General features: G+C 48.2%; 1 protein-coding gene across 1 annotated transcript in view; it reads right to left on the reverse strand.

Annotated features, from left to right (window-relative positions):
• The window catches only part of PADI4 (peptidyl arginine deiminase 4), a 36,783-nt gene extending 25,929 nt beyond the window's left edge, over window positions 1-10,854 (reverse strand). Inside the window, exon 1 of the mRNA XM_036066973.2 lies at window positions 10,724-10,854. Within this exon, the coding sequence (XP_035922866.1) occupies window positions 10,724-10,815 (92 nt within the window). The 5' untranslated portion in view covers window positions 10,816-10,854. The remainder of the gene's footprint in view (window positions 1-10,723) is intronic.
• Between the last annotated feature and the right edge of the window lie 1,203 nt (window positions 10,855-12,057).

The following is a 12,057-nucleotide window of genomic DNA, read 5'->3' on the forward strand; positions in this document are numbered from 1 at the left end:
GACAATTGCTTGCTCATATGGAAAATAGTTAGATTGGATAAATAATTAAATTGATCCCATCCTCATACCATATACAAAAACAAGCTCCAGGTGGATTTAAGACTTAAAAATGAAAGGCAAAAATTTGAATTTTTTTTTAAATAGATTTTACTTTTTAGAGAAATTTTAGGTTCACAGCAAAATTGAGAGGAAGGTACAAAGATTTCCCATACATCTCCTGCCCCCCACCCCCATGCACCGCCTCCCCCATTATCAGCATCAGCCACTGGAGTGGTACATTCATTAAAATTGATAGGCTTACATCAATACATCATAATCACCCAAACTCCACAGTTTACATTTCACTCTTGGTGTTGTACATTCTATGAATTTAAACAAATGTATGCATAACGACATGTATCCACCATTATGGTATCATACAGAGTAGTGTCATTGCCCTAAAAATTCTCTGTGCTTGTGATTGAGTTCCACTTTCAAAGCATTATGGTCTGAGAATATGCAGGGAATAATCTCAATCTTTTGGTATCGGTTGAGACCTGATTTGTGACCCAGTATGTGGTCTATTCTGGAGAAAGTTCCATGTGCGTTCGAGAAGAATGAGTATTCTGTTGTTTTAGGGTGGAATGTTCTGTATATATCTATGAGGTCCATCTGGTCCAGTGTGTCATTCAAAGCTCTTGTTTCTTTGTTGATTTTCTGCTTAGATGATCTGTCTATTGCTGAGAGTGGAGTGTTGAGGTCTCCTACTATTAGTGTATTATTATCAATATGTCTCTTTATTTTGGTTAACAGTTGGCATATGTAGTTGGCTGCTCCCATGTTGGGGGCATAGATATTTACAATTGTTAGATCCTCTTGTTGGATAGACCCTTTAAGAATGATATAGTGTCACTCTGTATCTCTACCTACAGTCTTTAGCTTAAAATCTAATTTGTCTGATATGAGAATTGCTATCCCAGCTTTCTTTTGAGGTCTGTTCACATGAAAAATAGTTCTCCATCCTTTCACTTTCAGTCTGGATGTATCTGTAGGTTCAAAATGAGTCTCTTGTAGACAGCATATGGATGGGTCCTGTCTTTTTATCCAATCTGCAACCCTGTGCCGTTTCATGGGAGCATTTAGGCCATTCACATTGAGAGTGATTATTGAAAGATAGGATTTTATTGTCATCATGTTGCCTGTGAAGTCCTTGTTTCTATAGATTGTCTCTGTAAATTTCTGATCTATATCACTCTTGGGGTCTTTCTCCTTTTATAGAACGCCCACCCCTTAATATTTCTTGCAGGACCAGCTTGGTGGTCACACATTCTTTCAGTTTCTGCTGGTCTTGGAAGCTCCTTGTCTCTCTATCCATTCTGAATGACAGCCTTGCTGGATAAAGTATCCTTCAAAATCCTAGAGGAGAACATAGGCAGTAACCTTTTTGACATTGGCCACAGCAACTTCTTTCAAAACACATCTCCAAAGCCAAGGGAAACAAAAGCGAAAATGAACTTTTGGGACTTCATCAAGATAAAAAGCTTGACACAGCAAAGGAAACAGTCAACAAAACAAAGAGACAACCCACAGAATGGGAGAAAATATTTGCAAATGACACTACAGATAAAGGGCTGGTATCCAAGATCTATAAAGAACTTCTCAAACTCAACACCCAAAAAACAAATAATCACATCAAAAAAATGGGCAGACGACATGAACAGACACTTCTCCAAAGAAGACATACAAATGGCTAACCGACACATTTAAAGATGTTCAACATCATTAGCCATCAGGGAAATTCAAATCAAAACCACATTGAGATACCACCTTACACCAGTTAGAATGGCAAAAATTGACAAGGCAAGAAACGACAAATGTTGGAGAGGTTGTGGAGAAAGGGGAACCCTCTTACACTGTTGGTGGGAATGCAAATTGGTACAGCCACTTTGGAAAACAGTGTGGAGATTCCTCAAAAATTTAAAAATAGAGCTACCCTATGACCCAGCAATTGCACTACTGGGTATTTGCCCCAAAGACACAGATGTAGTGAAAAGAAGGACCATATGCACCCCAATGTTCATAGCAGCAATGTCCGCAATAGCCAAACTGTGGAAAGAGCCGAGATGCCCTTCAACAGATGAATGGATAAAGAAGATGTGGTCCATATATGCAGTGGAATATTACTCAGCCATCAGAAAGGATGAATACCCAACATTTGCATCAACATGGATGGAACTGGAGGAGATTATGCTAAGTGAAATAAGTCAAACAGAGAAAGACAATTATCATATGGTTTCACTTATTTATGGGGAACATAAGGAATAGCATGGAGAATATTAGGAGAAGGAAGGGAAAAATGAAGGAGGGGGGAAATCAGAGGGGGAGATGAACCATGAGAGACTATAGACTCTGGGAATCAAACTGAGGGTTTTAGAGGGGAGGAGGGGTGAGGGGATGGGTATTAAGGAGGGCACGTATTGCATGGAGCACTGGGTGTTATACACAAACAATGAATCACGGAACACTACATCAAAAACAAATGATGTACTGTATGGTGACTAACATAACATAATAAAAAAAATTATAAAAAAAAAAAATCCTCTGTGCTCTGCCTATTTATCCCTCCTTCCCCCAACCTCTGGCAACCACTGATCTTTTACTGTTGCCGTAGTTTTGTCTTTTCCAGAATGTCATACAGTCAGGATCATATAGTATGTAGCCTTTTCAAATCAGCTTCTTTCTTAGTAATATGCATTTTGAGTTTCCTCCATGTCTTTTCATGGCTTGATAGCTCATTTCTTTTTAGCACTGAATAATATTCCATTGTCTGGATGGACCACAGTTTCTTTATCCATTCACGTACTGAAAGACTTCTTGGTTGCTTCCAAGTTTTGGCAATTATGAACAAAGATGCTATAAACATCGGTGGGCAAATTTTGTGTGGACATAAGTTTTCAACCTCTTTGGGTAAATACCAAGGAGTAGGAATGCTGAACCATATGGTAAGAGTATGTTTAGTTTTGTAGGAAACCACCAAACTGTCTTCCAAAGTGCCTGTACCATTTTTGCATTATCACCAGCGATGAAATGAGAGTTCCTGTTCTTCCACATCCTCTCCAGCATTTGGTGCTCTCAATGTTCTGGATTTTGGCCATTCTAATAGTTGTGAAGTGGCATCTCATGGTTGTTTTAATTTGCATTGCCGGATGACATATCATGTGGAGGCCTACCTGCCATCTGTGTATCTTCTTTGGTGAGGTGTCTGTTAAGATTTTTAGCCCATTTTTCAACTAGGTTGTTTGTTATTGTTGTTCTTTGTATGTTTTGGATAACAATCTTTTATCAGATATATCTTTTGTAAATATTTTCTCCTAGTCTGTGGTTTGTCTTTTTGTATTCACTTCACAGTCCTTTTTAGAGCAGAACTTTTAAATTTTAATAAAGTCCAACTTATCAATTCTTTCTTTTCTTTTCTGGATTATGCCTTTTTAAAAAATATTTTATTTGTATGACAGAGAGAGACACAGTGACAGCAGGAACACAAGCAGGGGGAGTGGGAGAGGGAGAAGCAGGCTTCCCGCAGAGCAGGGAGCCTGATGCAGGGCTCGATCCCAGGACCCTGAGATCATGACCTGAGCCAAAGGCAGATGCTTAATGACTGAGCCACCCAGGCACCCCTGGATTATGCCTTTCGTATTTTATCTAAAAAGTCATTGCCAAGGTCATCTAGGGTTTCTCCTATATTACCTTCTGAGAATTTTATAGTTTTCTATTTCATATTTAGGTCTATGACCTATTCTGAGTTAATTTTTGTGAAGGATGTAGGGCCTATGTCTAGATTCCCTTTTTGGATGTAGATGTCCAGTTGTTCCAGCACCATTTGTTGAAAAAACTACTTTTTTTTCCATAGTATTCCCTTTGCTTTTTGTCAAAGGTCAGTTGATTATATTTATGTGGATCCATTTCTGGGTTCTCTGTTCTGTTCCATTTATTTATTTCTCTATTCCTTTGCCAATACCACACTGTCTTGATTATAGCTTTATAATAAGTCTTTATAATATAGTTTCAGCTTTCCAACTTTATTCTTCTCCTTCAATACTGTGTTAGCTATTCTGAGTTTTTTACCTCTCCTTATAAACTTTAGAATCAGTTCGTCAATATCCACAAAATGGGATTGCATTGAATCTCTAGATCAAGCTGGGAAGAACTGACATCTTGACAATGTTGAATCTTCTTATCCATGAACATGGAATATCTCTCCAATTATTTACTTCTTTGTTTTCTTTCATCAGAGTCTTGTGGTTTCCTCATATAGATATTATACATATTTTATTAGATTTATACCTAAGTATAAATTTAATTTGGGGGAGTGCAAATGTAAATGGTACTGTGTTTTTAAATTTCAAACTCCACTTGTTTGTTGCTGGTATGTAGGAAAATGATGGACTTTTCTACATTAACACTGTATTCTATAGCCTTGACATAATTGCTTGTTAGTTTTAGAAGGGTTTGTTGTTGTTGTTGTTGTTAATTCATTTGGACTTTCTACATAGATGATCTTGTCACCTGCAAATGAAGACAGGTTTCTTTCTTTCTTTCCAATTGATATCTCTCTTATTTCCCTTTCTAGTCTCATTGCATTTGCTAGGAATTTTAGTATGATGTTGAAAAGCAGTGGTGAGTGAGGACATCTTTGCCTTTCTCCTGATTTTAGTGGCAAAGCTGCAAGTTTCTCACCATTAGGTCAATGCTAGCTGTAGGTTTTTTGTTGATAGACTTTATCAGGTTGAGGAAATTCCCCTCTAAGTTTACTGAGAGTTTTATCATAAATAGGTGTTTGCATCTTTTAAAAGAATATGACACAGGCATCTTTATGCCTTTATTTAAGCAAGACATAATACCAATAAACATTAAAGAAAAATTGTAAGTTCAACTAGATGAGAATAAATAACTTCTGTTCCTTAAACGACACTATAAAGTGAAAAGACTTAGCATAATCTACAGAGAAGATATTCACGACATAAAACCAAAAAGGCTTAGCACCTAGAATATATAAAGAACTTGAGTTAATCAATATGAAAAAGATAACTCAATAGAAAAAAATAGCCAAAGATATGAACAGACATTCAGAGAGCTTGCAACAGAAAAGGATAATAAACATGTGAAGAGGCACTCCATCTCACTCATAAGTAAGGAAATGAAAATATCCAGGCTATAGTGGAACAGGGGCATACACCGGCTGGATTGGTGAAAAATAACACTGTGGACAATACAATTCAAAGACAGCTCTAACACTGCTCATGGGAGTGTGAAGTTTACCACTCTGTAAAACAACTTGGTGTTCTCTTACGAGGTCAGACATCGGCCCGCCCCAAACCCAGCAATCCACCACAAGGCAGACACCCCAGAGTATCCCTGGCACGTGTCCGCCAGGAGACATGTCCGGGAACATTCAGAGCAGTCCTTTCTGCAACAGTGAGTGACCCACAAATCGTGGGGGGACTAGGGCTTTGTAGCAGATTCAAACCACAACGGAGGCTCCCTGGAGAGGCAGAGCTTGCTCCCCAAGGTCGCAAAGGCACGAGTGTTATGATTGTGTTTTCTATTTTTATTTTTGCCATAAAGTTCTTAATCTCTGTATCAAAAGCTACATGTATTCCTTACAGAGAATTAGGAAAACACTGGAAAAGTCAGTGATAGGCAGACTTCAAAGATGGCCCCCAACAATCCCCACCTCTGGTGCTCATGCCCTCGTGTAAATCCCTCCTCGGGAAGGTGGGAAGGGCCTTGTGACGGCCTTCTAGCCAATGGGAAATGGCTAAAGGAATGAGCTGTCCATTCTGTGATAAGGTTACAAAAGACGTCTTCTCTCTCTCTCTCTCTTTCTCTCCCTCTCTCTCTCTCCCTCCCTCTCTCTCTCTCTCTCTCTCCCCTCTCCTTAGCTTCCTCACCTTGATGGAGTAAGCTGCCGACAATGACATGGGTAAGCTTGGAAGCAGAGCCTGCCTCAGCCAAGCCTCAACATGACTATAGCTGCGCTGGCATCTTGACCACGGCCACTGAGACCCAAGGCAGAGGACCCAGCTAAGCCACACAGGAGTCCTGCCCCACAGAAACGGTAAGATAATAACCACTACTGTTTCAAGCCGCCGGGTTTGGGGGCAATTTGTCCCACAGTGATCGATAGCTAATATAGGACTAACAAGGAAGACAGGAGGAAAGAGGCAGATAGGGAGGAAGGAAGGAGGGAAGGAGGGAGGGAAGGAGGGAAGGAGGGAAGGAGGGAGGGAGTGAAGGAGGGAAGGAGGGGAGGGAGGGAAGGAGAAATGGAGGGGAGGGAGGGAAGGAAGGAAGGAAGGAAGGAAGGAAAGAAAAATTGCCTAGAAAAGAATGGAATCTTACCACTTAGGGACAATCATTGATGGACATTTTGATTATTTTTTTTCAGGAGACAAATTTTTTAAGTCATTTTTGAAGAACCAAGAAGTAGATGAAACCAACACTCTCCTAGTCTCTGTTCCCAATTTCCTTTCATGTGGTGCCGACACCCACCCCCACCCCACCCCCACCCCCAGCTCAGGCCCTCACGCCATCCACACAAAGTCAAGCTCAAGTTCTTAGCCTTCAGGAACGGCGAGCATTTATAGAGCATTCACACTGCTCCAGGCCCCGTATGCATTCTTTCCATACATCAGCTCATTCAGTTTTCACCACTAACGTGCCAGGTAGGTGCTGAGCTTCTCTCCATTTCACAGGTGAGGGAACTGAGGCAGAGGGCTGAAGACACCTCCCCAAGCTCAGCTTTAGGCATTGCACTTCTCTGCTCTGTCAGAGAAGGGTCGGTCGGGGTGGTGCCAGCGCGCTTCATACACCGGCCCCGCCCCTACATTCTCCCCACACTGCAGGCACACTGAGCCCCTCACGGCACCCCTACACCTGCCCCAGGTGTGCGTGGCCACACTGTGTGCCAGACCTTGAGCTGGGGGAACGGGTGGTGGGGGTGGGGGCAAGCTCTGAGGTCCCAGGGGCTCCTGGCTAGGAGGAGGGTGATTTCCTCAGCCGGAGGATCTGGGGTCCCATTGCGGGCTCCCCCAAGTCTTCCTTGACAAGGACACCAGTCCACATCTACCGAACTCCACTAATGGGTGTCCCTGCCTATCCCCACCCCTCGGTGTAGGCACTAGCTTTACCACGTGCTCCCAGCCTGGTCCGCCCACAACGGGGGCCAGGAGCAGGATGGCTGGGTTGTCATTCCCTAGGGGGACACCGACCTGGGCCTTGGTGCGCTGACTCTCTGGATTGGGGAGATAGCCAGGGTCAGTGTGGACAGAGTCCTTGAACTACCCCTCCCACTGCACCGCACAGCCCAGCGCAGGGGCCTATCTGTCTATACCAGCCAGCCAGGTATACCAACCACGGCTCGGGCCTCTGGCTCCAGCCCCCGGAGCAGCCTGTGCTCAGACACTCGCCTGCAGGCCAGCAGGGGTGCCCCACGGGAAGTCCCAGGCCAGCCCGGGGGACGGGAGACGGGGGGGTGCAGCAGGCCGTCTCCGAGGGCTGGAGAGTGGTGGACCAGCTTGGGCCACTCCGGACAGGCTACATGACTTGGGTCATGAGGGAAGCCTGGTCTCATGGAAATGAGGTTTCCTCGCTTCCTAGGTTGTTGTGAGGTTTGGGGGCCGCTCAGTAGTGACGGGGCACTCAGCCTGTGCCCGACAAGAGTTCCTGGCTGAGGGGCGCCGCACTGGAACCAGGGGCCTTTCTGCGGGTTACACACCGACCTGGACAGACCGAAATGTAGGAAACGCCCTTGTTTCTCCGCCAAAGTCTGTGCACAGCTGTTCAAGTTCATGCCCGCAAAGCCGAGGTGAGAAGCCAGGCCTCCCCAGCCGGCCAGGTGCCATGGCAGGAGGAGGGGACAAGAGAGGGACACGCTGTGTGTTTGGTACAGCAGGAAAATGAAGAAGGGGCCCAATCAACAATGGGAAGACTGAGACTGGGGACCAAGGTGGGGGCAGCCACAGCGCCTGGCCCGTGGCCTGTTCACTCGGCTCGCTCGGTCCCACATGGCTTCCTCACCAGGGGCGGGGAGAAGGGTGCAGACCGGCGGGTCTGCCACCTGCCAGGGCTTGATAACCACCCTCTCCGCCAGAGGGGGAAACTGAGGCTCAGAGCAGTGAGGCCCAGCTGGGAAGTGGCGCCACTGGGATTGGACCTGGAATGTGTGTTCTTTCCTTTGGCTGTTTTCCAGACCCTCTCAGGTCCCTAAACAAGGGACTTTCATAAACAGAAGGGGGTTTTCACTGTGAATGGGGGGAGCAGCCATGCGTGCTGTTATAAGACAATCCGGAGCTGATCTTCCTGTAATTTCTGCAGAGGCAGCACTGAGAGCTTGAGCCCCGGACGAGTGACCACATCCCTCCAACTCCTGAATTCAGCATTTCCTTCCCAACGGTCCCAGGCTGGATAGCACCTGGCGTCTGCAACTCTCACATTCAGTGGCTCACACAATCCTTACGGGAAGGGGGACTGCTCTGCGGACACTCAGCTGGCCATGTGTGGTTTAAGCCTCACCACACCCCAGCAGCGTGCATGTTAATGTTCCCATTTTACAGATGGGTAAACTGAGGCTCAGAGACTTGCCCATGCTCCCTGCTGTCACACTGAGTGGCCATCTGCTGAGAAGGAGACACTGGAGGAAGAGGACAAACCCCCTGACTGCAGCATCAGAACGCCCGCCGTCTTCCGTGGTTGGCAACTTCCGGACCCCCACACCCATTCCAGGCCTTCCGAGCCCTCTGGAAGCTGTGTGAGCTCCACCAACCGGGCAGCAGTGCCCAGCGAGGCCAGCGCCACAGCACTCAAGAGGCCATGGGTGCTAGGGAAGCAAGTGAGTTTGGGGTCAGACAGTCCTGGGTTTGAATTTCCTGGCTTTGTCACCTTGAATTTGCATGACCCTGAAACCTCAGTTTACTCATCTCTAAAATGGGCATGATGTTCATGAGAAATCACAGGAGGACCTGGCACACAGTAGCCGGGGTCGTGATACCTCCCTGACTCCAGCCACAAGCATCACAGAAAGCCCTCGACGGGTTTCAATATTCATCTCAAGTCAGTGGGATTCTGTCTGAATATAATCAATGTGCTTCCCATTACAGGAAAAGAACTTTCCAAATGCAGGATGAAAATCACAAGCAGCGTTTGTAAGGGCAGCTCTGGACGTGGTGCCCACCCCCCTGGGTCTGCTCCTGTCTCTATGGCCCTTTGTACCCCTGGGGGCTCTGAGCCCGGTGGCAGAGGGCATGGCTGGGGCAGGGGTGTGGAACACGCATGTGCTGGGAGGAGGTCAGGGGAGTAGCGCTGCGGAGGAGATGGTGCCAACCCCATCCGTGTTTCCGCAAGAGAATTCAGGCCACAGTCAGGCTGGTGGCTGCATGGGAGGTGGGATGACGGTGCGGGCCAGGGGGCCGTTAAGAGCAGGTAGGAAGCACGGGGGCGGGGTCCCAGAGCCAGGCTGCCTGCGTTTGAATCCTGGCTCCCTCACCTATGAGCCGTGATGGCTTCTGGGGCTTACTGGACCTCGCAGAGCCTCAGCTATCCCTTCTGTAAAATGGGAAGAAGAGCGCTGCCTGCCTCATAAGGCTGATGAATGAGTTATGTGTAGGCAGTGGGGTGGAAATGTCAGCCGTTGTCGTGGGAAGTGGGCGGCGCGTGGAATGTCTCACTGAAGGAGGAGCTCACTCTCAGAAGAGTCAGGTGGCTTCAGATGACATCGGCCTGTCTCTTTCCTTTATCCCTCGACCTCTCTGTCTCCTGCCTCCCTTCCACAGCTCCAGACGGCCCCCCACCCCAGACTTTTACTGCTACTCTACCATGGCCCAGGCTCCGACAGCCAGTGACACTTTGAAAGAAATGTCCCAGACACTCATGTGGGCACCATACTAGGACCACAGATGTCCAGCCTGGGAGGAAGGAAGCCGGGGGTCACTATTACTGATGACAACGACACTAACCATGCACACTTGCCGAGCGTCGCTAGACCATTTTGTGTAACAAGAGCCTAGTGCAGGCTCGGCACATAGTAGGTGTTCAGTTGGTATTTGTTGGGTGGATGGATGGACGGATGGATGAATAACCACCAGCAATATGTCCAGCTATGTGCTAAGTAATTACACACTTCCATGGTCTTTCACGTTTAATCCCTCCAACCACCCTATGGAGCGGGTATTACCCCATTTCACAGATGAGGGACCTGAGGCTCAGTTGGCCAAGGCCCCCCAGATGGCCAACAGCAGGGATAGGTTTCCCGCGTCAGCCTCTCCCACGCCAGAGCCTGTCCCATCACACGTGGGTTATTACGCACCCGTGGAGGGAGGCTTGGCTGAGAGGTGGGGAGGTAACAAACTGCATCAGCAACCAGGTGTGGGTCATGAAGTCCAGGGCCTAGCCTTCCTTCCAGGGCACACCTGCTGTGTGACCTCGGGCAAGTCACACACCCTCTCTGAGCTCCATTGCCTCAATGCTGAAAGGAGAGGGTCCTGTCTGCCCTGTGATAATTCATCTGTGGTGAGGCCCTGGGGAACCCTCGCCTTGAGTCCAGGCTCATCCCAGGACCGCTCAGGTCTAACCCCTCCAGCTTCTCCCCGGGCAACGGCTACAGAGGCTGCAGCCCGAAGCCAGAGCCAACCACACGTCCTGTGTCATCAGTGGGCCTGTCCCCCGCCCCCAGAATGTCCCTGCTCACCCATAGACATCCAGCGGAGTCTCGGTGCCCAGCACACACACGGCATAGATGGACTGCCCCGGGGTCACATGGATCACTGCGCCCTGGGCCATAGTCCCGCCAGCCCGTCCCTCCAGGTGCAGGAAGCCCCTTGGCTGGTTCCTTTATACGGCCCAGCAGAGCCATGAGTCAGCACCTGTGGTTTACAGGCCGCTTAGCCCCTCCCCACTCAGCTCCCGGGGCGGGTACTCTCTCCACTCTCCCAGCCCAGGAGCTGCCCCTCCGACCCTCGTGAGTGTCAATGCCAGAGTCACGGCAGGCTGGCTCTGTCAGTCTCCTGGGAAGGGCCAGGGGCTCAGGAAGCCTGGGGGTGCAGGTCTGGGTCCTCATGTCACAGCCCCCTGCACGCCTGGGGCCGTGAACACCTGGGTCCATCCAACATGGGTATCAGAGAGGAAGAGGCGAGAAATGCAGGGAGCTCGGGAGATTGTAGCTAGGAGGTCACCCCTGGGCTACACACTCGAGGACCAAGCTGGCTTGGGACAGGTCTCCCCAGGCTGGGCCACCCATGTGACAGCTCACCTTCTTGGGTCTCTTCTGTGTACCAGGTAGCTCTCTCTGCCCCCCACGTGGACTGACCCACTGAGGCAGGCTTGTGGGGTAAACGCTATCATTATTCCCCCACCTGGTCATCGCGGCAGCTGTCTGAGGTCACAGTCACTATGATTCCCATGTTACAGAAGAAACTGAGGCACAGAGAAGTCAAGTAATACTCACAAGGCTCCACAACGGGTAGAGTTGGCATCCGGGCCCCAGACCACCTTCTTGAGGCTCGGAGCCCATCTTCTGTGCCAGCAGATGATGTGGCCACCTGACGCTCCAGCACGTCCACACAGCAGGTCTTAACAAACCCACTTTCTCCAGCTGGTCACAGGATTAGGACTAGTTTGAGCTTCGGATGGAAGCTGGGGGAGGGGGCTGTCCACTGCCAGACTTGAGAAGGCCCTCACCACCAGATCCGGTCATCCTGGGCACGGGAGACTGAGGCACAGAGAGGGCTGTGGCATGGCCCGTCACACAGCAAGTCAGCCGCAGGGGCCGGGCTCTACCCCAAGCATAAGGTCTCCTGGGGTGATTTTCTATCTTTCCTTTTTCCCCCGTTTTTCTTCAGCATTTGGGGGTTTACATTGGCTATGAATAAGCCGCAGAGAGAACAAACCTAAAGTAGTTTTATTAAATCCACAAATATTTCTTAATTGCCTACTGTTTGCTAGGTCCTTTTCGGGGTGCTGGGGATGCAAAGTGAACAAAGACAAATATCCTGCCTTCACGGAGCTTTTGTTACTAGAAAGAGA

Source organism: Halichoerus grypus, chromosome 5 (assembly GCF_964656455.1).
Source record: "Halichoerus grypus chromosome 5, mHalGry1.hap1.1, whole genome shotgun sequence".
Lineage (NCBI taxonomy): Eukaryota > Metazoa > Chordata > Mammalia > Carnivora > Phocidae > Halichoerus > Halichoerus grypus.